Here is a 24,521-nt window from a genome sequence, read left to right on the forward strand (position 1 = left end):
AAGGTCGAGATTTATAATACATTATTACAAGATTAGAATGTGTTAACATTGGAGATGGACACATGCCTGACAAGAAAGGAAAACCCAGGTGTTTCACCAACACAAAACCAGGGGGTGAGGGGGGAAAGGAGGGACCCGGTAGGATGGGAGCCCTCACTGCCACTCAAGGTATCCACAGGACTCAATTCCTGCTCAGAGCCAGCACCAGAGCTCAGCTCTGCTGCACAGCTGGCTGCAGTGAGCACTGTAAGTGAGGGCAGCCACCTTCCTTCTTTTACATACATTAGGAGTCAGTAACAAAAATGCTGCAAAGCATGGAAAGGCTGCAAGGGTGAGTTCTGCTGTACAAGGCAGCTCAGAACAAGTCCCAGCTGCTGTCAAATCTATTCAATTTAAGAGAGTTCTCGCTGGCAGCTCTGCACCAAACAAGCAAAGGCTGAAGGCAGTGGATGGAGTGCAGCAGTGATTTAAGACTTCAATAGACATCTAGGCTCGTACTGGAACCAGACCTGAGGTGTGAGTGCTGGCCTTTGCTGGATTCTCTCAGGAAGCGCTAAGCCAGCCAGATGCTTCTTTAAGAAATGCATCTGCACAGCACAAAAACTGTCTTGGGTCTGAAAAAGCATCCAGGACTTGCAAGTTGTGCCCCTGGCATCAACGGCCTCAGCAGTGTCTGGCTGCACTGGAGTGTGTCCCCACCCAGGGCACGAAGCTGAAGCCCACGTGTGCTGCCCTCCCTCCCCTCTGGGGCTGGGCACCCCGAGTTGTTTGGGGTCTCTAAACCAGCAATTCCACATCAACACTGGGATGAGCTCAGGGAAACCACTGGGGTGACAGAGAAGACTGAAGAGCTTCAAAACCCAAAGATCACGAGGCTTACAAAACTGCCTGAGCTGGCTTCTCTTAAATTCAGTAAGTCCTTGTATTATTCCCTAAGAAACAGAAGGTGCCAGAACATCTCCTGAAAACCCCACACTAAGTCCCAAACCAGGCTGGTGTTGGGTGAACTCCTGGAAGCTTGACTCTGTAGCCCAAAAATGCCTGACTGACATAGTGTGAAGTTCTCATCTTCATCTGGCTTCACTCCAGTGATGCTGAAATATTTACTCTATGGCAGCCTGTAAGCATTAAACTTAAAATTCTCTTATCACTTCAGAAATGTTCTGTTTTTAAAAGCAGCATCTTTGTCAAACCAATAATGTCTATGGAAATTAGGGCCCAGCATAACAGCACAGCTCTCTACTGAGCAGCAAAGTCCATGACAGGAAAACCCATCCAGGCTTTCAAACCACATCCATCACGTCAGCATTCAGGCATCTTAAACTGACAAACAATATTAAAAAAGAAAGTGTAGATTATCTCAAGGCAGAATTTTTATCAGCATCTTTATCATCAACACGATCAGTGTGCCATTTAAATTCACATCTATTTCCACAGAAACAGATGCTTTCATTAAAAGGGCTGTGCAAGAGCTCTTTCAGTGTATAGATACTTGCTATAAATGAATTTTACAGTCATGTGAAAATTCACATGTTCCTTTCCAAGCTTGGATCCTTGATGGGAATACAAAGCTGTGGATCAACATCATTAATAGGCAAATTCATCATGAAAACACATCTCCATTCTGTAAATTGCAACTGTGTCAGGAGTAGAAATATCCTTTGCTGGTAGTTCTGAAGACAAATGATTTCTCCCAGCAGATATTGAATAGATAAGCTAGGCACTTTCTTGCCCAATCACTTCCAAGCATCAGAGATGCTCAAAGCAGCTTAGGAAAGAAAAGCAAATAGTGCAATTAAGGTTGAGGAAACAGCACTTGTTTGGAGCAGTACATTCCCCTAACTGCACTGAACACAGACACAAGGGTGCAAATCCAGCATTTCGCAAGTTATGGGTCCACCAGGTCCAAATCCAGCAGTACTGAGCCCTTCTCTGGAGACCCTGAGATCCAAACCACGCTGGCCTGCAAGAGTTCCCTGAGGCAGTGCAGGGCCACAGCCTGGGCTCAGCCACCTCTCCCACCTTCCAGTTGTGCCACACCAGCGTAGGTTAGGTTAAAATCTAACACAAAAAGAAACACACCCCCCACCTCCAAACAGACACTGCTGTGGTGCTCAAGCACTTGAGGCCAAAGAGAAGATGGAAACCAGGGAAAATAAAAAGCCATCCTGAAGTGATGTGTGCCTGGAATGCCTGCTCTGAACCAACTCCCAATGGCTTTTCTCCATTTGCTGCCAAGCACCTCTAATGCAATCCAGACAGTCAAGGACACAGTCAGAATGTTAATATAAAAGCATTAAAATTCCCATTGAAATGGGACCTGTCAGGCTACTTTATGTAACATGATTTATCGTTTCCAAATGTAGTAACAAGGGATTTTATTGTACAAGAGCATGTGGTACACAATGGGGCTCCGGGTCCGCATTCCGCACTCGCCAAACTACAATTCCTGACAATGTTTCTGCTGGTACATGGCTGAGTTACTGGTGTGTGCATGAAAGGGGAGCTGTATGCATTAGAAATTGATGGGGTACAGAATAGACTGAAAATGAGAGCTCTCTGCACGTCCCTGTGCATACTAAACAGGGCTGGACACCTCCGACCACTGCTGGCTCATGGAAAGGAGCTCAACTGTCCCCATCCCTCAGGGCTCCTGCACCAGGCAATAAAAATTGACTGTCAAAAGCTTAAGGAAGCTTTTATTTCCAGTCTTACATGTCAGTCAGATAACTGATGTCTTCTGCAGGTTCAGAGCACGCTGGAAACTGCTGGTTGCATTTCCAGGCACTGCCTGTGCTTTCTACCCTGCGAACCCCAAACCCCTTCAAAGCCCAGCCTCAAAGCCACCATCTCCAGGGTTTGCCATGTGCAACACAGAGCTGACAGCAAGGCAAGCTGCCCAAGCCCTGTGCTAATGACACCCAGAGGGCTACAGCACAGAGCATGTACCTGTCACGACAGAGTTTGTGGATTCCTGTGTCAGTGACACACTTTCTTACTTCTCCATTCTACATACCAGCTTCTCAAACACAGAAATATTTCAGCTGTCAGCCCACTGGGGATTTTTTAATGCATTTGCTTTCAGTAGTTTAGATATCCATGTAGTTTTCATGGGAGTTCTGTTAACTTTGAGGCAGAGCTGAGTAGCACAGCACGGAAAAGCAGAGATGTTGGCTGTACCTACAGTGGGAGAGGAATCTCACCAGCTGCCAGTGCAAAGGCAACACCAGGATAAATTGGTAGTAGTGTCGAAAAATATACAGCTTCATCCTTTTTATTTGGAGCAAACTGCAACATGTCAACATGTACCCACACGAGATCATGGAGTTAAGACACAAAAGACTGTTTCCATTGTATTTTCTTATATTTCTTACTAACTTCTTCATTGATTGCACTATTAATCTTGGCATCATTCAGTTCCATGCTTTGCTCTGCCCTCTTGCCCTGCCTAAGTCTGGAATCGATGTTCAACTAAACTCAATATGCTTTGAAATTTCGTCATTTAATTAATAAAATACACACCAAGAAAGCCTGACTGCCACAGATCATACAAAGATCTGAGTCTTGCCATCTGTGAGTTATATTACAAACTTAGCTACAACTCACGTGGTCAATTTACTGCATTCCAGGCAGTTGATCCCAGAAACAAGACCTTGGACTACTCTGCTTTTACAAAGCTTCTCAGAATCAGTAATGAATTTAGGCCGCCTTCTTCTAGCCCTGCCATTCAGCACCAGCAGCAGGACTCAAGCTTACTCCGAGTAATAAAACCAAATGCAAATAAGCATCCATGCCATTTCAATCCAGGAGGGATCTGCAATGAAAGTTTAAAAAGGAAAACTATTTTCTGTTGGAATTGTGAGAAGTGAGCAAAAGCCATAATGGAAAACAGCTCTCCCTTGGCGAAGTGGAAGAGGAGGGGGAAAAGCTAGAGAATCAGATGCTACAATTAAGGGATGAACAGCTGGGATTTCAAAGAATGTAGCTCATAAACCAAGAGGTTGGGTCAAAGTTTCCAATGAAGTTCGGTGGACACAGGTAATGAAAGCCCATGTCAAGTAACATCCACAGAAACAGACTCCTGCCACTGTGGCTCAGAAGCTGAATCCTGAGGGTAGCTCCTCCTGGAGCCCCCTCCATGCTCAGGAGATGTCAGAGAACACATCAAGTGTGAGGCATTGGTAGCTCAGGACTGCAGAACAGAACCAGAAGATACTGTGCCACTGCCGGAACCCTGAACAGCCCGTGCAGTTCTGGTCCCCAAAGTTCAGAGACCATACAGGCAGGGCACGGCAGGGGATGGGGGAACATGACCACGCCCAGCATTTTGGCTCACATGAGCACTGCGCTTTTGAAACTCCTCTCCCAGGGCTGTCACTTCACACACTGGCATTCTCATCTTGAAGCCTTCCTGGGCCACCTGAGCTGGACTCTCCACGTGAATCTACACAAGGGAACAGCCACTACCACACCAAATGCTACCCAGTCCTCAGGACTGGGCTGAAATCAGCTGAGACCAACTGCTGTGGGATGCAGGCATGCACAGGCCCTGGGACATTCCCTCTACAAACCCTGTCCAAAGCCACCACGCTGTTCGGTCATGAGGGCAAAGCCAAAGCTGAGAGGAGGTGGTGAGTAACTCACTTATGGCAAGATCTAATAAAACTAGGACACTTCATTCTGGGGAAGCTTAGACCAAAGCCTCCTTCATTATATGGTTCTGAAACAACAGTGGCACAGGAAAGGATGGGCAAGGAGCTGCTGCTCAGGGGCTTTTTCTAAATGAGATGAGAGAAACATCCAACAGAACAGGCATGATGAGGTTGTTCTGCTTCAAAACAAAGATACTTCTCCACAAAGCACCCATTTAAGCAGGAAACTCCTTGCTAAGGAAGCTTATAAGGGTTCAGAAAGGATCTCCACAGATTCATTGGGGAAAAGTCTGCCAAGAGTCATTCAACACAGTCAGCAATGCCAGCTCGGGACTGGGGGGATACTCAGGTAAGTAAAACTACACAGCTCCCTTGTTCCTGTCCTTCTGCTTGCAGGATCCACTCACCACTGTCTGACAGGATGCTGGCCTTGATGTACAAGATTTAGTCTGACCAAGCTGGACTGCTCTTGAAAATGGCAAGAGAAATCATGCTAGATGAAAAAGGAAATAATACACCCACCAATCTAAGAAAAAGGGGATTCAAACTTCTGTAACAAACTACTGAACAAGCAAATCTATCCCTTCTTTTAAGGGCATAATCACAGGATTCATCACCGTGCCAGCAGATGCAGTGGGGGGTCAAGAGATCCCACAATTCAGTTTATTGCCAAAAACTGTTATTCAGCTAAAAACTTCTGCCACACTCCATAACAACAGCCGCCAATGCTTGCAGACTTACAGACCCTCAAGGACAGGCACAGAGAAACAGTTAAACTCTGGGTCCAAAACACTAAACTTTGAGTTATAAAGTGTCTAGAAAACGGTCTTGTTATTGCCAGAGATGAGAAAGCAAGCCCAAAAGCTAGAGGAAGTCACTGAAGAGATGGCATTTAAAGCTAAAAGGGAGTCTGCCTCAAGACAGCCCTGTGCCTCAGCCCTTCCAGTGTATTCCTCATCCCATCTTCTCTGAATTTTTACACTTGGCCAATAAATACCTCTTACTCTAGCACTTGGATAGGATTTACGATGCACTGCAAGTGCTGTGCAATTAACAGATTTAATGCCCAATTCACTTCCTCCTTCAAAGGGAGACTGGAGGAAAGCATCCCAGGAGCTGTGGGTATATCATACATATACATGAAATGACATTTCCTCTGCCACTACTCTAAGTCAGCACATCCCTACTCTTCCTGCAGATGTATCAAACCATTTTCACTGTTTAGATTCCCAACTATTAGTCACTCTTCAGCTTAATCACAGAGGGGTTTACAGTATGGATTTTTACACACCATCCCACATTTTCACCATAATTTATCAATTGCTTTTTCCACTCCATTTCACTGAATTTCTAATCTCATTTCCCCAACTACACTGTCTACAATCATAACATAGCAGTGACTTTAAAAAATTCAGTATGCTCCACTAATTTCACAATGTGTTAAAGGAGATAACAGAGGGAATACATTCTTTCCATCTCAGCATGATTACTTTAACTTGCCTATCAGAGACAAAAGCACATGGCTGAGGAGGAGGACAGGCATTGCTGTCAGAGGAAGTCAAAGCTCTGCACTCTCACAGGGCTATTGACCAACTTTCAATGAGACAAATGCCACCAACTCCTACATGCAAGACCGAGCATTTACCTCTTGCACATGTTTAATTACCCTTTGGTGGCTGCTCCATTTGCAATCATGCTGACAGGGCTCCCTCCAATCCAGCAGCACATTTGAGGGATTATTGCTGATGCTTCATAGACTTCTAGAACACCCTGCTCAAAGGAGTTCTGAGTGGCACAACTCCGTGCTTTGCTTCCCAGCTGCAGTCTCGAGTTCTACAAAATGTCAATGCTGAGCACAAGTGACTTTCACAAGCAATTAAGACAGACTGCATGAATACCTAGCTCAGCCCGCAGGCTACATCACACTTGCCTTTCAGTTTTGTTCAATTACTTTGCCCTTCTTTTGGTAAACAGAAATCCTTGTTTTCCTTTCTCTCTACCACACACTGCATCTGTTCTCTGAATTCCACCACCCCAACCCACACATGGCAGCCTTTGGACCAGTTTTACTCTATGTTGAAATCACTCTGGCCAAAAGATTTGGAGGTAAGGTATCTAATGCAGCAAGGCTCCTAAATAAGTGCTACTGCCTAAAAAAGCTATCTCTGAACTAAGTTGCACCTCAAACACATTCAAAAGCATAAATAAGACTTCACCTCCTCCCATTAAGCTTTCTTCAGACAATTTTACTTGCCTCAGTGCTACAGGCCACATAGTTTGCTTAAGTTGTTGCCATTTCTGCAACCTTACTTGCAAAATCTGCTTTAACAATACTGAAGTTCAACAATTATACATAGTCTAGTCTATAATCTTATGATATCCTGATCTCACCTCTCAACACAGCAAGTTCTTCAGATTAAAACCCACTGGAACAAGAGGAAAGGGGCAATGGAGGGGAAGGAAGTCCAGTATTGCACCATGATGCCCTCAAATGCAGAAGCTCATCCGCATGACATGACACTCCAACTGCAGAAACACTCTCAGGCTTCAAACACTGTGTGCACATTCAGTGCCTAAACACTGGAAAAGAACTGCTCTGAGCCCAATATTTAGACCAAACTGCTCTCAGGATTTTTTACTACATAGTTAACTTCCTACATCACTTCTACTCAAGCTGAATAGCAACAATAATCAACTTGATTCTGACAATTTATGCTTTCAGCCACAAAGATGACACAGTTAAAGGTTCCAAGAGTCAACAGAAGTGAAGTAGAACTTTTTGCATAGGCCCAGTTACTTTTTGTAAACTGATGTTTGAATTTCTCTACAAAGCAGTATTAACAGTTATAAAATAAAAGCAGTGCCAAAGGGTTAATATTTTATGATAATAACACTTGTTTGGAAGACTGGAGATGAATTTTAAGGTAAGTATCATTGATGATTTAAGTAGGTTTCATCCCATCTCATGACAAACCTTTCAGGTACGCTTCTTACTGTTCAAATTCCTTGGGACAGAACAAATCAGCTTTGAGGGATGCGGCTCCAACTCCCTATTTTAGCTGATGACACGGGGTTATACCCCCCGAAGCGAGCAAGCAGAGCAGGGCTACTCACGTTGCCCATGTACTCGGAGAGCAGGTCCTGCAGGGCCTGGCGCACGGCGTTGCACTCGGCCACGATGCGCTCGCGGCGGTCGTCGCGCGTGCAGGACGAGTCGGCCATGAGCGCCGCCCCGCTGATGATGCTCTCCAGCCGCTCCTCCAGGGACGGCCGGAACCGCTCCTCGCTGAACGTCGAGGGATCCACGATTATTTGTTTCTAGCAAAAGAAAAAGTTCTGCAAATCAGTCACCAGCCAAAGCAGTGCGTTACTGTTAAGTCATCCACGCAACCAACACTTAGAGCAACCCCCTGATCAGGCATGAAGAGGCAAACGACACCATTTTGGCACTGAGGAGGATTTTCATGAGTAGTTTTGTAAAATTACTAAGAGGTTTCCCAGCAGATTATATTGCTACTCATTTCTTGTGCTGCTTTGACAGCTAAAGAAAAGTTGGCCACAGGAAGCCCTGTTACATGAATGGCAAAAATCAAATGTGCCAGCAAAAATAAGGTTCAAAGTACAGAACTCTTCCTAATGACATGTCAATCTGGACAGGCCTTCACTAGTTAACTTGTCAGATGTAATTATCCCATCATGAACAAGAAAACAAACATCCAAAATTAGCTCTATGTATTGTGCTCCATTGCCCTACTTTGTAGTCTTTCTTCTCTTCAATGTTAGGCAGGTAAATACAACTGTATTCTCAACAATTCTCCAAGTGAAACATCAACACAAAGGTTTCAAACCACACAGAAATCAATTTCTTCATGGCAGAAAATTACCACAGGTTTCTCCTGCCAGAGTGCTAGCAAGCACAGCTCATACCAAGAGACCCAGGGCTGAAACAGCAGCACTGATGTACCTGCTCTCACCACCACCCTGGAAGCTCCCCAGAAGCAGCTGCACAGCATTTATCACCTTTGAGTACTTTCAGGTGATTTGTTTAAACAGGTCTGTAATTTAATGAAGAAAAATAATTTGGCCATTTCATGGCTGGGTGGTTTGTTTAGGGTTTGGTTGGGTTATTTCAGGGGCAGAATTTGTTAATTCTAAAAGGAACCCCAAAGCTTTTTGAAATGGGAATTTCCTCAGTCAGTTTCTACTGGAGCTAACCTCTGCAGCCATGTCACAACCACCTCCTCCTGCCAGCCAGCACATTTCACATCCCTATGGAGTAACCACACAGCCATCACAGCAGGATGAGAACATGGCATGTGCCCTCCAAGACATTCTCTCCTCATTTTTCCTGAAACTTCTAGCCATTGGCTAATAGAATGGTACCACCCCAGAACTGCACCATCAAAAAAGAGAGATAACAATCAGCTTGTTATCTTCTGGTAGCCATTTAATATGTTACCATCACTGGAGTATCTGGCAGCATGTGTGCTCAAAGCCTCTGTTACAGGAGCACAATAACACTCAAGCAGCAGCAGGAAATGAAGTGCCGGGATAACATCTGCCAAGAACCTCAACACATTTGTTTTGTCAGCCTCCTTTGGCAGGGATGAGATGACAAAGCTATCGTGAAGCTGGCCTGCTGATCAGGCACTGCTGCTATTAGAGAGCCTCACAAAGTGGAATTAAAAGCTTTGTGTGAACTGCAACACTTAAGGAGTAGTCTGCAGCTGTATCCTGGAGAGTTTGTATAGTAAAATGGGGTGATTTATGAAAACTCCCATTAGCTGGTTTGAGCTGTACAAGCCAATCCACAAACCTGAACTGAATTGCTTCTTCATTTCCAGCCCCTGACACAGTGCTGCTGCAGGGCTGCCTTCCCCTCCCACAGACACCTGTGAGAACCTGCAGCCCCTCGGGGCTAACCCCAGGCACACCCCTAAGGCTTACTGATGGAATTTCAGAAAGGCAAACTCAAAACTGAGATCAGTCACAAAGATCAAGGTAGCCATGACATCCTCTTGTTACCCAAGAGATCACAGGGAAAGGCTTCCCATCAGGCACAGGGAGAACTCAAACAGAACTTCATCCTGGTAAAATATACATGCCAGAAAGGGAGGAACAAGAGTGGTAAGAGCAAAAAAGGAGGTGGTGATCAAAATCTGGCAAAACCACAACTATTAAATGCCTTTTGAGTGATGGCTTTGCAATATTAAATAAAGTTCTAGAGTTAGTTAGTGCTACAGTGTTTAAAATTCAGAGGCTGAATCAGGTAGACACCGAATCCTGGCTTCAAAAGGAAAGCGATCTCAGTAAAAATGCATGGCTGTCCTCAGCAACGTGCTGAATGCAAGATAAAGAACATGACAGATCAGTACAACATATCAGTGTGAAATGACTTCATTTCCAACCAAAGATCATATTAAAACTTCCCACTTCATGTTCCTCTCAATAGGTAGTTTCAGCAATTCCAAATACATTATTCACTTTTAATAAATCACTTCTGTCACCTCCAAGAATACATTACATAAATATATTATGAAATAATCAATTTCAAACAAACCATCTAACGTAGCAGTAGGCTAACTGCTATTTCAGAGCTAGTTTTACTTGACAGCCTTCCATCACCAAGAACCACATATATAACTTTCTATATTCCATCAACCCTAGTTTGGAAAATGACTTTTTAAAAAAAAAAAGTCTACTTTGCCTACAACTTGCTGTACTTCAGTAGAAATGATCTTCCAGGCAATATCAATGAAAGCAAGCTGTGGCTAACAAAGCAGGTGAACAAACAGGAGAGCTCGAGGGGGTTTTTCACAGCAAGGTTCCAACTCACATCGAAGTTGTTGAGGGCGTAGGCCAGCTCCCCGCCGCCGCCCTGCTGCTGGGCAGCGTCGTCCGAGGCCGTGGCCTGGGCGGCGTTGGAGATGCCGCTGACCGCCTGCTGCAGCTGCTTGTAGATCAGGTCCCTGTTGGCTTTGTAGGCAGCGACGTCGGGGTGCTGCAGGCAGGCCTGCGACGCCGTGTACAGGATGGGCACGTTCTTCTGCAGGATTCCTCTGGCTGCCGCCATCTGATCGCGGTGACCCACATCTTTCAACTCCTGTTAGGAAAATTAAAGGGGAAAAAAATTCATTTGAGAGCACTGCCCACATTCAACATCCCTACACTGTCTCCCTGGATCTTCAGAGGACAAGCAGGTTCTTTGCCTCAAATCTGCTCAAATCTGTCTGCTGAGTATTCCTATCCTTAAGGGCTCAACTAATCGCAAAACACGACAGATCCGTGAAGTCAAAAAACAACAACACTGCAGGGCAATTCACAACACCACAATTCAAACTCTGACATTGGATTTTTGTTATTCTGCAGCAGAGGACCAGCATTTTGAAAGCTGTCCTGTCTTGCACTTGCAGATGAGAAGCAAGATCATCTTTAATTTAAACTCCCAGACTCACAGCCAGAATGTTTTCTTTAATCACACCTAGAAGATGGTGTGTACTCTCCTCAAGAGACTCAGGTACTTAATTTCAGAAGAACAAATATATAATCTCATTCAGCTTCTTGTTCACCTCCAATGAGACAAAATTAATCCAATGACTGTAATTACCACTAATTCAAGGTTAGTGAGCAAGTCCATAAGTCTTTCCCCAAACACTCTGTGCTGTAATTCTCTAAAGCACCATCACCTCTGTTTTGGAACAGAAGCACCACGATCAGATAAAGCTTCTGAGTCCAGCACAAGCAGTAAGTTTATAAAAGGAGGAACAACCACAGTTATTAGCAGCATCACCATCCCCAAGTTACCTCTTAAATCTAACACAGAGGCAGTGAAAATGAAGACAAGGACTGCCTTACTGAGAAAAGGGAAAAAAAATCTGTCAGACTCTCTAAAATGAATGGGCAATAGGTGACCTCTGTAAGGTACAAACTGAGCAGGCAGGGCACTCCAAGCAGGCACAGAGATTTACAGATTTTGTACAACCACTTCCTATAGTGTAGAACAATCCATCACAAAGCAGTTTAAGAGCATTTATTGCATTGCCATCACAACCCTACTCCCATTTACTGCAATCAGATTTGAGATACATAACCAACTGGCAATCCCTTTTTGACTGTACCCAGCTTATTTTCTAAGACAAATCTGTGCAAAAAACCCAAGCAGTGTCAGAGGTGCATAAGCAGCTTTGGTTTAACCATATCTGCAGAACAAAGAGGCAAAAAATGCTCTAGAAGAATTATGCTATTCCTGATAAGTTTAACTGCCCACACCTCTGCTTTCTTTTGAAAACTTAACTACACAAGAATGAGTCACACCAGCGCTGTTGAACAAAACAAATTTCACACGCAATTTAAGGCTAAGGACAAGCTATCCAAACACAGAACATACCCATAACAAACAGGAATTTAAACTCCTTCTCCAATGGACATTTCAGTGCCAGACCAGTGGGCAGCACCACTCACTTCCTCGGGAAGTTGTGGCTGTGCCCAGCTGTGAGTTTTGCTCCGTGTGTACGTGGACGCATTCAGTCCATCTGCATGAACCGCAGCAGCAATGTGGTCTAGTGGAGAGTGCCCCAACACTGGGACACAGCTCCCTGTCCTCACCCACACCTGCACTGCTTCAAAATGGAAGTGCAGCTCTTGGGGAGCAGCATTTCATTAGGGCACTAATGAACTGACATAAACAAATGCTACTAAGAACAAATTCCATCAGAAGCAGCACCCTACAGCCAAGCAGACTTTTCCTGCTTACCAGGCAAGCTCACAGTCCCTAAACATGGCAGAGCACAACACAAACTACTCAGCAATAATGGAAAAAAAATTACATAAAAAGTATTACCAGCAACAGGCACTGTCCAAGAGCAGCAGGGCTGCCTTATTTGGGAAAAGAAAAAGAAAAATTAACATACAAAAGAAAGTTGCCACACTATACCTGTTGTCTTTTGGCTGCCATTATGTTAAGCTTGTCCACTTCTGGTTTGAGGGCTTTGTACTGGATACCCAAGTCCTGCTCTGTGCCAGCATTTCTTAGTTTCAAGATACCATCTTCCACCTAAAAGAATATATATTCACATATTTTTCCAAGCAATACAGTCCACAGGTCAGGAAGTAATTCAGAACGTATTTCATAGCAGACAGAGAAAGCAATCTTCCTCTGCCCCGTTATTTTTTGGAGAGAGACACTTTAAAGGCTAATAGGATACAGTGCTTAGCTACTATTTCACAGTCACCAGCTACCAGAGACAGTCAAGTACACACATCTGAGAGAGCATGAAGGAGTCCAGGGCCCTGGCAGAGCCATGGCAGCGGTCAAAGGGCACAAGGAGAGTCCTCAAAGCTCATTTGCAAAGGAAGACCCAGTATCCAGTGTCATCTCACTTCAAATTCTGCACAATCACTCACCCACCCTGTTGCCCATGGGAAGAAAAGGCTTCCTCAAACAGTCCACTTTCATTTTTATTTAGCCTGCCAAAGCTACTCATCCCTAGTAGCTGCAAGGGAGTCCTGGTTATAAGAAAGCCAAATTACTTCTGTAAGATGAAAGGGCTGACTATCACCCGCAGCTGCAGACCAGGGCTCAGTTAGTTTCTGTACTAAAAGTTCAGAGCAGAGTGCAACTCAATGTCAAAAGCTACTGACAGTGAGCATAAAAATGAGTGACACACGCCCACTGCACACATTCTGCTGAGAGGAAAAGCCCCAAGACCCTCCCCGGCGCAGAAGGGAGCCGCTGCCAGCGCACACCCCACGGGGTCACACGGGGGCACCCCCGGCGTGCCAGGCACAGCACAGACCCACACTTACTACTTTGAGCTGGACAAGCAGCTTGTAGACATCTGCCATGTCAGCCAGGATGAGCAGGCGGGTGACGGCGGAGAGCAGGGCGCGCGCGGCCCGCACCATGTTCCCTCGCTTCACCGACGAGCAGGGGTCATCTGCAAACTCCCCTGACGCGCTCTTCATCAGGTCACCTGCACAGGGGGACAGCAGGGGCTGCTTTAGCACCACACAGCACTGCCTCAGCCACCAGAAAGATTCCTAAGCCAACCTAAGTCTCTAAAACAAAGCATTTGTGAAATACAGCCAACCACTAATACTGCATGTGGCTACCTCTGGGTACAGCTACCACATGGCATTGGGGCAGAGGGTTTGTGCAGGGAGGAAGGGCTGGGAAATCACACTTTGGTCCTTATTTCCATTTGTACAGGTGTTTCAGCATGCCAGAATTCTCTAGAGAGGCAAATTCAGCATGCCTTTGCAGGGCTGCAGTTATTTGCCAAGCTACGATGCTTTCAAAGCCTGAGCAAAAGCTTTGATTTGTGTGCGTGTAGAGTTAAGCAGAAAGCAGCAGAAAGCCCAGAAACACACAGCGAGCTGCCACAGCTCCTGGGACCGTAAACAACTCCGAGCTATGACCTGGCTGGATATGCCCCGCTTGGAATTCAAAGCCAGGCAGCGCTTCGTAAAATGCTTCAACATTTCATAGCCTGTGGGGCTGCATCTGGTGCAGGAGCAAAGAATTTGGGTTTCAGATGGTAACAATGCCATTGGTTAACTATGAAAAGCAAAGGCCACTCTGCACAGCTACAGCAATTCCTCCAGAAGGCATTTGCAAAGCATCAAAGTAGTGCCTGCAAATAGTCAGAGGAGTAAATTTTGGATTTCTCCCTCACTTTTTGGGGCAGCTTCCAGTACCACTGTTCCTACACAGCAGCAAGTTTTGGAATCCACATTATTATCCTTGGATATCTCAGCATCTCAGAAACACAAAGAACAGCTAGGACTTAGTTTAGAAAATGGTAGGTCCTCAGGGTCAGGGACCTGCAGGCAGCAAGAGATGACCGGAAAGCAGATTGCTATAGCTGCTGTTTCAGAGGCTTCCCAAAAACCTGTATGAAAAAGTGTCCACATGGCCAAATGCCGAAATAAAAATAGCCTGTCTCAGATGAGACTAAAAAGCCTCCACCAGTGCTTGACAAGTGACAGCTGACAGTGAGTCCCTTGGAGCCCCCCACACCAAACAGGGCGAGGGCTGCACCGAAATCTCTGCGTGATGCAGTCCCAGCAGGCTTCCACTTATTTAACAACTTATTCTTAACTGCTCAGAAATGCCAACAGCTGGAGAGCCTGGGGTTAACCATCCTCATACATAATATCTTGCCCAGGAAGTTTCTGCCACCCAGGCACTCTACACCTTCACAGCTAAATTCAGCCCAAGCACAGCTGCCAGCCTGCCCAAGCAACCACATCAAAATACTCGATTTTGTTAAAATGCTCCCTCCTATGTAACACCCTTCCATCATCTTAAATAATATAACCAAGAGTGGCATATAACATTTTAAGATAAAAATATGCTACTTCTGTACTGGGACACAGCAAAAAAGTTTCTGTCCAAGTACAGGCCAGCTCTCAATATCAACCCAAAGCTATCCCCTACCCAGCTTTGGGGAACACAACTCAATACTTCAACAAGGCTTAAGAACTGCAGATTTCCAGATGGGTGAGAGATGATGTACCACCAATGCTGAAAACTTCAAATCGCCAGATCACAAAACCCCAACAGTAACTGACATGACCCTTTCTCTATTCCTTCTGGAACAGGCTGATAATAAAAGTCATCACCACAAGTATGAAATCCATTAACAATCTCAGGATTTAAAGGTATATATTTACAAGAGCATGAAGTAACAATAAAGGGGAATGGCTTCAAACAAAGTAGGTTTAGATTGGGTATCGGGATAGAACTCCTCCCTGGGAGGGTGGGCAGGCCCTGGCACAGGGTGCCCAGAGCAGCTGGGGCTGCCCCTGGATCCCTGGCAGTGTCCAAGGCCAGGCTGGACACTGGGGCTTGGAGCAGCCTGGCACAGTGGGAGGTGTCCCTGCCACGGCAGGGGATGGGATGGGATGGGCTTTGAGGTCTCTTCCAATCCAGGCCATTCTGTGATATGCCAGAACCAAAGTTCAGTACAAATATTTCCTTCCTTATTTACTTATATGTAAAATTCCCACATTTTTAACTCTCAAAATGTTGTTTTCATTTATTTTCTATTTAAAACAATTTATTGAAGGGGCCACTTGCTTCACATGAATCTCAGAAATTGCTAATGAAGTTAAAAACCAAAATTATCCTCTATCCATCTCTTAAATTGCAACCTTTCAAGCCAGTCCTAAAATAAAATGCTATTCCCTTTTATTTTAACAAGAGATTTTAAAAGATTTAGTGAGTTTCAAACAGCTTGTCAGGGTGTCAAAAGATAACCAGCTTCCCAAAATTAAAAGCAGATTATATTTAAAGTTGTTGCATATATATACATTTCTGCCAATTAAGGGAAGCTGGCTTTCAGACTTCTTTTATAAAGGGAAAGCACCATGGGGTAGTTATTTTAGCTGGATTCAAAGGGCAAGAGGGCACTCTGGCCTGGCCTCAATGTGCAGGTACTGCATTGTGTGTGCACATCAGCAGTTCCAATGGGATCCAGCACCATCTTCCCCTTTTCAACACTGAACACAGGTAACACAACCACTTCGGAAGAAGGATTTTAAGAGTTAAAGTAACACTGTGGAGAAAAGTCCAACTAAGAGACTCAGATTACAAAGCTGGTACAAATCCTTACATGAGTAGTCTGTTTTTCCAATATAACCTTCATTAGATATTACAGGGGAAAGAAAATAAAAACAGAGTTGAGAAAAGAAGAGACAACAATAGTCATCCTGTGGTTTTGCCAATCAAGCACTAATAATTCAATTAAATCGAATGGAACAGAGCCCATTTTAGAAATGGTAAGATTTTAGTCCCTCAAAAGAAAATTCCCACTTTCTAGTCTCTTTCCCCCATGCCCACAGGGTGTGGCAGCACTTTCATGTGGAGCATGATGACCATGCTGGACACACCACCAGCGGGAGGGCACAGCAGCAGGCAGGACGGGCGAGGCAGGAACACCCAGGACACACTGCTGCTCCTCTTCCGAGCTGGGAATTCGTGCCCACACATCACCTCGTACCTTTCAGCACTTCCAGTTCAAGGCTGTCCCCGGGCTGCTTTGCCAGCAGTGCCAGGGACACCACGAGTGCCACCAGGCCATTCCCTCCTGCTCACAGCACCCCGCTGCACTTCCCCAGAGGCTGCCATTCCCCACCAAATGAAGGCAAGCAGGAAATCAGAGTTTCAAGTCTCTACTACTCTGGATACTGAAGTGCCATCCCCAATAATGCCACCTTCAATGCCCACCAGCAGTGTCACAGCAGGCTGTCCTGGCTTTCTGCTATAAAGGATGAGGCCCCACATGACCTTTTGCCATATCAACACAGAAATTGGTACTTATGGCAACAATTCTGGTAATTCCGTAATCTTGTCTTCAATTAAATCCATATACTGTCTACAACACTCCTACAGTTTGCCAAGAGCCACCTCAGAGCTCCCTCAGGTTATGGCTTTCCAAAGTGGCACATTCCTAAAGCATTGATGCAGGAAACCAACTGAACTCATTGCACCTTTCAAAGAAATTTAGCTAACTGGTCCCAACAGAACTTTAAAGCTGAATTTTCCAAGAAGAATTCAGTATTTAACTTCAAGATGTTCCACAACTGGCTTCCTACTGCTCCTTGGAAATCCTTACACCAGACATCTTCTGTGATGTACAGTTGAAAAAACTGTTTTTCCCTTTCATAACTCATCTCACTGTTCAGTTTTGAAGAACCCTTCACTTAGAAACATGAAGCAGAAGGACACTGAGCTGAATCAGTCAGCTCATTCCCCTGCATTGGCAACCTGAGACATCAAAGCATTCATCCCTTCTCCTACCTCAAACCCAATACACAGGCTTAGGCTTTTGAAGTTTTAATTTTTGGTCTGTTATGTAAAGTTGCCATAGAAGACACACAGCAGCAAGAGCACAGCTCATTCCCTGGATCCCCACGCTCACATGCAGCTACAGAGACAGTGAGCTGTGGCCATCAGCATTCCAGGGAATCAGGAATGGCCTTGCCAGTCTGATCCAAAAGAAATTTCCTTCTTCAGCCCAGTTTGGAAGCTGTCTCAGTGCCAAGCACCTGGGTAAGGGACTGGTTCAAGTTCCACACCACTTCCCAACAGCACCAGAAGAGCTGAGCACTCCAACACACAATGAGACCCCACAGGGAGCTTACAGTGGGGAAGTCAGGCTGGGCAGGACCAGTATTGCCCCTTCTGTTACCCAGCAAACCTCTGATGGCAGAAATGCCTCTAACAAACACTGTGACAATGCTGAAATTCAAAGTGTTCACATCAAATGCTTTCCCAATACCAAGTCTTTTCCATAACCACAGCAGGATCTGTTCTGAAAAACACTTTGATTCCTTATCTCCACTCTTTAGCTCAAAGTCTTAAAAATTTCCATTACTTTATAAGAAATCAAAAGTCCAAGCTTTAAAGGGCCAGGAATCTTACTGTAGGATATTTCATTAACTTGCTTAATATTTAAAGCGAGTTGTAATTTATTCTGCCATTGTAAAAAACAAGAAGACTTTGAAGATCCTCTTACATTGATTTAGGAGGTAGCCATGCTATTATTCATTTGAAATAGCTCTTTTCACTTCTTTGTTTTTACCCCCAACAAATGGGATTTTATGAACAAGCGTGCTCACTAAAATCATGTACTCTCTCAATCTTCTCGCTAGGCTGAAAAAAAAAGTTTTTAATTTTCTCTGATGAGACAAGTTATCTATTGTCCTAATCATCTTCGTAATCCCCATCTACATTCATTCATCTTTTTTTATTATGGTAACTAAACCGCTCCCTACTCTAAACAGAGGCGTTATTAATGCTATTTTCCTGTCCTCTGCTGAAGATTAATTGTGCTCTATATCTGTAATCCCACTGCTGCTGTCAGACCCAGATGCTGCCAGCTCGTGATCACCCTGCTGCTGACCACGACACCCAGATTCTCCTCTCCACTCCTGCCCCAGTTGCAAAAGGCAGGTAAAGGCACCACCACCAGGAAGATTTGCTGAGCACATGCTCAGGCTTTGCATCACACTGTCCTTGTTTCTCCAGTTCATTAATGCAACTGGTCTAACCACAATACTGGGAGCTTCTGAGGTGCACACAGTGTATATAACCACATACAACCTCCCAATGTATCTCCCTGCTGCTATTAGCACTGCTGAGAATTGCAATCCTCCTGGGCACTGGCAGCAATAACCCTTCCCTCTGTTCTAGCTCATCCTTCACTGCTGGCTTCTCATTTCCTCAAAGGCTGGTTTGACTTTTAATTTCCTCACCAAAAGCTGCTCCGCTAAACCTGGCCAAACACTGGCCCTGTGATGGGGCACAGCTTTGATCCCTGGTTGTGCAGCAACTGCATCCCCACAAAGGATGGTGGGCCCCACTGGTGTCCAGGAGATTCACTGCAGTCTGACCACCCACCCAGCCTCAGGAAACAGGCCCAGCCCCCCCTTTTAGGCCACAATTCACACAGGCTGCAAACAGCAAAAAGGGAGAAAGAAGTGAAGCAACATTAAGGTGGGAAGTTATTTCACTCCAGCACCTCTCAGTTATGAGCTTCACCTCCTCTGTCAAAGGCAACAGAGCAGGGAGGTTTTGGCATCAAGCCTATGTGTAGTCTCAGAACCAAGAAGGAGCCAAGAAACATGGGAAAGGGTCATCTGGAAGATTTTTTTATCAGTCTCTCCTTCCCACCAGCTTCTCACTGCAATATTCAGCTACAAATCCAGCTCAGGGAACTTCTCAGTCCCAAGGGCTGAGCAGAGCTCCCTCTCTCACCAGCATCACTGAGCCATTTGGAGGCACCCACAGATGAGTTCTGACTCTCCACTGAGCAGCAAGCACCAGCAATTAAAGCTCAGAGTCAAAGGGGTCTCTCTTGCTGTTTGTTGTTGTTGTTAAATTAAGCCAATTCAATTAGCCCCTTGTATTGCAGCCTTCTTACCTTGATCTTTCTTTGGTCTGTCAACCAGGCTCATCCAGAACTTAGAACCATTTTCAACTAATATTTCACCACTCTGCAACTTCAGCTACAAACAAGTAATTAATGCTAATGAGTTTTCCCTTTCTTGCAGCAGCAGCCGTCACCATTAATACCAGTTGACTGGGTTTCACTGAAGCATAGAAAAGACTCATGACTGGAAGAATGATAAATGATTTATGAGCAACAGTATTTACTAGTGCATATTTTAGAGTAAGTCAGCTCCACAGGCTTTTCTTGAAGGTCTGCTCCAAGAAAGTAAAAAATAAAATTATAAAAATCAACATTAGACGTGAGGAAGGAAGCCTGGAATATTTAATCAAGGTCTTCACATTCTGTTTGGTGCTGTTTACATCTTGCATATTCAAGAAACACATCTTTGTCGAGTCAACACTTGGCTCTTCCTCCTACAGTGCTGGTCTGTATACAGCCAAATATTGAAGAAGTTATTGACATATTTGAGATGCAGTCCCATAAAAGTTATAGCTGTGGGGAGCACGTTTACTTTTGAGCCTAAACTGAGTTTTTAAATGCTCTTTAAAGAACCAGCCCTTCTGCTTCTCTTCTTAATCTCTACTTGGAACATCCAATTTCCAGACCCATCCAGTTATATTACTGCTCTGGGATGCCAGCCAGGCAAGCTGAGAATCCCCAAGGTGAGAGGTGCAGAGTCATTAGAAAGAGCAGCAAAGGGAAATGGGAACGGTTCTGCTTGCTCTGAAGAGCCACAGCTTGAGAAGCCACCAGCTCCACACCCTTACCTTGCTTGCGAACATCTTCCACAGCTGCCACCAGCTCCTCCTTCAGGAACTGGCTCTCCTTTGCAATTTTGTCTCCTTTCTCCAGGAAATTCTCTGTTGCTTGTTCCACTGAAGCAGCCAAGACATGGGCCTTTTTAGAACGGCCTCGCTTTTTATTGGAGGGGCCCTTGTTGCTGGTGTTAACCAGTGTTGTTACCTAAAGGCATAGATGGAAGGGAAAAAACCCAACATCAAACAAATTTAATGTTTATCCATTTGATAGTAAGGCCACTTTTTTTTCTAGACTGTGTATTGCTTATACCTGCACTGTTGCCAGCTCAAGTTAACCTCATGAGTGTTTTTCACATTTAAACACTACCATGCTTCTTGATTCTTTAGGTGAGCAAATAAATGCAGCTAAACAACTCAAAGACTTCTCTTAGAAGCAGCAGACCTCAAAAGTTGATTTTAAGAATGGAGATCTATTTGTATTTTTGATAAACTGCAGTGTCAGTAACAGGCCAGAGCTCTTTGGCACCGCATGAAAGAAACCAAGGTGGGGATAATTAGTTTGGGATAACTCTCCAGCCATAAGAGACCCCAGACAAGGTTGAAGTCTGTGCCAGTAGAAATGTAGAGACACAGTATCTTTTCAGTCCAAAACAGTGCTATAGCCAACAGGCTGAATGCACAGCAAAGGATTTGGTAGAGCTCATTTTTCCCTAAAAAAAACCCCAACCGAACTCTCACAATCCTCCTGTAATCCACAATATTTCTAAGCTCTGTGTCTTAGACTGAAACCCTGCTGGGAACAGGCTGATCACCAGAGACCAGGAAACCCCCAGGTACTGCCTGAGCTCAGGATCAGGATCCATCCCCTTCTATCCAACACAGACATGTCACAAAATCCACACACACACTTCTCCATTTGCCTTACTCTTTCCTCTCCTTTTTGGAAAGTGTAAGAAAATGCACACAAAGCTACTTCAGAGGGACATTAAATTACAACACTAAAAAAATTACTACTCTGGAAAGCCCGAGGGCTGCTGACATAAAGGTCCTCAGAGCTGAATCTATCTTCCCAGTTGGCTGATGTAGAGAGGGAAAGCCATCAGCTGGGAATATCATGGCTGGTTAATGGGGAGCATTTGTGCTGGGTAGTCTCAGTTCATCGTGTTCTACAAATAAAGAACAAGTTGCAACAAGGCAATTTGCTCCAGTTCCCCCTCTGTATTTTGTCAGCCACATCATTCAGAAAACTGGGGGTTGCCAGTACAGCCTGTTGTGCTCATTCCTTGAGGAGTAAGTTCAGACACTCCACTTGGTGAAAAAGGTCCTGTGAACAAGTGTGCTCAGTTAAGTTTGCCAAATTAGGGCAATTTCTCCTAAGCAAAGACTCCATCAGTAACTTTGGCTAAAAAGCCTTATCATCCAACTGCCCACCTGAGGATCCAGAGGGAACAAGTGGCAGGTACAGACAGCAGCTTGGTGACTAAAGGGAAAAACACCAGAAACAGAACTTGGCAATTCCCATCTGCACTTAGCAGGAATGGTGTCCAGCTCATTCTATCATTTTAGACATTTCATATTCCAGGAAAACAACGCTACAGGCAAAGAGTGAACTGTCTCCAGTGTACCTTCTCTTCCAGACCTCATAGAAAGTCTCTTCCAAGAATTTTCAAAACACCCAAAACACATAGCTCCCTTTTACAAGACTTACTCCAGCCTTCCTGAGCTCTTCAGTGCTTTTCACTGGGGCACATACACCCCACAGAAAGAAGCTTTTATTCACAAATCCAGCACAAAGTGTAGGCATGGAACATTATTTCAATCAGAAGTGCATGTTAGTAACTGCTGTGTCTTATCAGGTGCTGAAGCAGCAAAGTCTCCCTGGACTCATGGCCAGTGACTGTTCCAATGAAACGGAACAAAGAAACTGCTTGTAGACTTCATCGTTAGTTTGGAGTGTTTTACACCTAGAATTTAAGCTTTGTGACTTAATTAAAATAAAACACCAAAACAGGCAATCCTCTTTATGACTGTTGATTTTGCCCCATCTTCTTCCTACCTGTGTAACAAGAGGCTCGAGCAGCCTTTCGACTGCCAGTGTTCTTATCTCCAGGCTTTTGGGGTCCCATTTGAAGTTCACGTTGGCTGCAGTGACAGCAGTCATTTCTGTGAGAACAAAAGAGATACATGAATACAACTTTTTATTGTTAATGCATCTTAATAAATTAAAATAGACTGTTAAATACAAAACATCCATTTAGTGTAAGTGAAGGTTACAGCATCTCCAGAAACATCTGTTTTGATTCAAATAGTGAGTTTGACAAATATACAGGTATTTGACAATATACAGATATTACCTGTACATTTTGGTTAGAAAATAAAACCAAAAGCAAATAAATCCACACAAACTACTGCAAAGCCACACTGTTTTATCAGAGCAATGACAAGATCAGCAGTGCCTGGGCTACTCACTGGTGGTCCCCGAGCAACAAAGGGCCACAGGTAGTGGGGACACTTCACCCATGAAGCTGAGAGCCCCCTTCTTCCAGGGCTCCCTTCCAGGGCCAGCTCTCCTGTGCTCCCAGACCAGCCCTCAGACACAGCCCAAGGTGTGGGGGAGCAGAAGGGAACACCTTGACTTCAGCAGCCCCAGAAAGCTGCCCATATTCTCAGCTCCACCACGAGTCACTACCCCAAAGGCTCTGCCAAACCAGGAGCCAGATTTAACCCAACCCATGCACCCTCCCCCTTCACCCAGTTCACCTTTGGGGAGTACAAAGGTAAAGTAGTGAATCCAAGTCTTACAAAGCCAGAAAATCCAGCTGGTTCATACTTAACAGCTTACATATCTATTACACTTCTCCTTAACATTTGCATAGTAGGGAAAAGCAGATTTGCATGAAGAGATCTGTTCAAAGCTGTCACTGAGCCGTTTCTTCCCGTTACAGTTTTATATCAACATCCCAACGGAACAGCAAACATACTTATGGGAAAAGTTGAGTGAAACTACTAAAATAGCTCTGCTGTTGAGACCAGGAGTCCAAAAAATCAGAACTAAAAATAAGGAACTACAACAAATCACTGGATTAACACCATGGTGCTGCACAGCACAATGAAAGAATAAACTGAACAGTAATCTCAGTAAAAACTGGATTTGAAGTATTACAGAACGATAAAACCAACTCATATCACTTCAGACATAATACATTTTAGCTCTTCCTGCTTTGAGCTGACCTCAAAATTCAAGATTAGACTAAACCTACATTTGTAACTTTTTATTTTTTTAAAAAGTCAGGAAGAGAAATAGATTTCCTAAATCTCCTTCCACCCATCTTCCTAAACACCTACTGTTGAGGTCATTTTAAAGCTTATTAGCTGACATTTTTAATCTTTCTCTGGACAGGGCATTGCCTGTGCTGCATCTCAGCAGTCACGTTGCTCTGACAGCACCAGATGTCCCCAAGCTGCCAGACAAGCACAACATCCCGTTATTTTTAAGAAGCAGGAGGCAAGGCACTAATTTTGGTAACCAACAACGTTTACAACACGTACCAACAACCAACTGCTCTCTCCCGACCCCAACAGCTAATTGTGCTCAGGAGGGGCTGCTTGTTTCAGAGAATAAAAGCTCTGGGGCACTGGAGGAGCTCAGCATCACCTGGCTCAGGGCTGGTCCCCAGCCGTCCCACAGGCTCTCACACCACGGGCACCATAGGAGAGATTAAGAACTCACTCCAGCACTGCTGGCCAAAGCTGACACACTGAAGCACAACTTCACAAGGTGCAAGGTGGAATATTCACCCAACTGCATTCAGCTCTCCACTACACCCACGCTCCAAGTGCCCACACTGCTGGGAGAAAAAAAACTTTAAAAGCTGAAAGCTTAAAAAAAGAGAGACTAGAAAGAGCCTGATCAATGCTGGAGTACATGGAACCTTTCTGCTGGCTTTGGCTGAAAACACTTGTGGGTGCAGGTGAAGGCTCCCAGAGCACAAGCCAGGCCACAGTTCCAGAGCCCCCAAGGAGCCACAGGCAGGTGGAAGGTGGTCACCTCCTGTCCTCCCCTACCTCTGACAGTGACCACTAAGCACTGTGAACTCACTGATTAACCTTCTCTCTCAATCATCCCCTTTTAATTTCACTCACCCACTGGCTTG

General features: G+C 44.8%; 1 protein-coding gene across 1 annotated transcript in view; it reads right to left on the reverse strand.

Annotated features, from left to right (window-relative positions):
* The window catches only part of CTNNA1 (catenin alpha 1), a 119,872-nt gene that overhangs the window by 80,589 nt on the left and 14,762 nt on the right, over positions 1-24,521 (reverse strand). The window contains exons 2-7 of the mRNA XM_039559897.1: positions 22,424-22,530; positions 20,377-20,572; positions 13,458-13,624; positions 12,586-12,705; positions 10,489-10,755; positions 7,767-7,970 (exon numbers count right to left, since the gene is read on the reverse strand). Coding sequence (XP_039415831.1) covers positions 7,767-7,970; positions 10,489-10,755; positions 12,586-12,705; positions 13,458-13,624; positions 20,377-20,572; positions 22,424-22,528 — 1,059 coding nt within the window. The 5' untranslated portion in view covers positions 22,529-22,530. The remainder of the gene's footprint in view (positions 1-7,766; positions 7,971-10,488; positions 10,756-12,585; positions 12,706-13,457; positions 13,625-20,376; positions 20,573-22,423; positions 22,531-24,521) is intronic.

Source organism: Corvus cornix, chromosome 13 (assembly GCF_000738735.6).
Source record: "Corvus cornix cornix isolate S_Up_H32 chromosome 13, ASM73873v5, whole genome shotgun sequence".
NCBI lineage: Eukaryota > Metazoa > Chordata > Aves > Passeriformes > Corvidae > Corvus > Corvus cornix.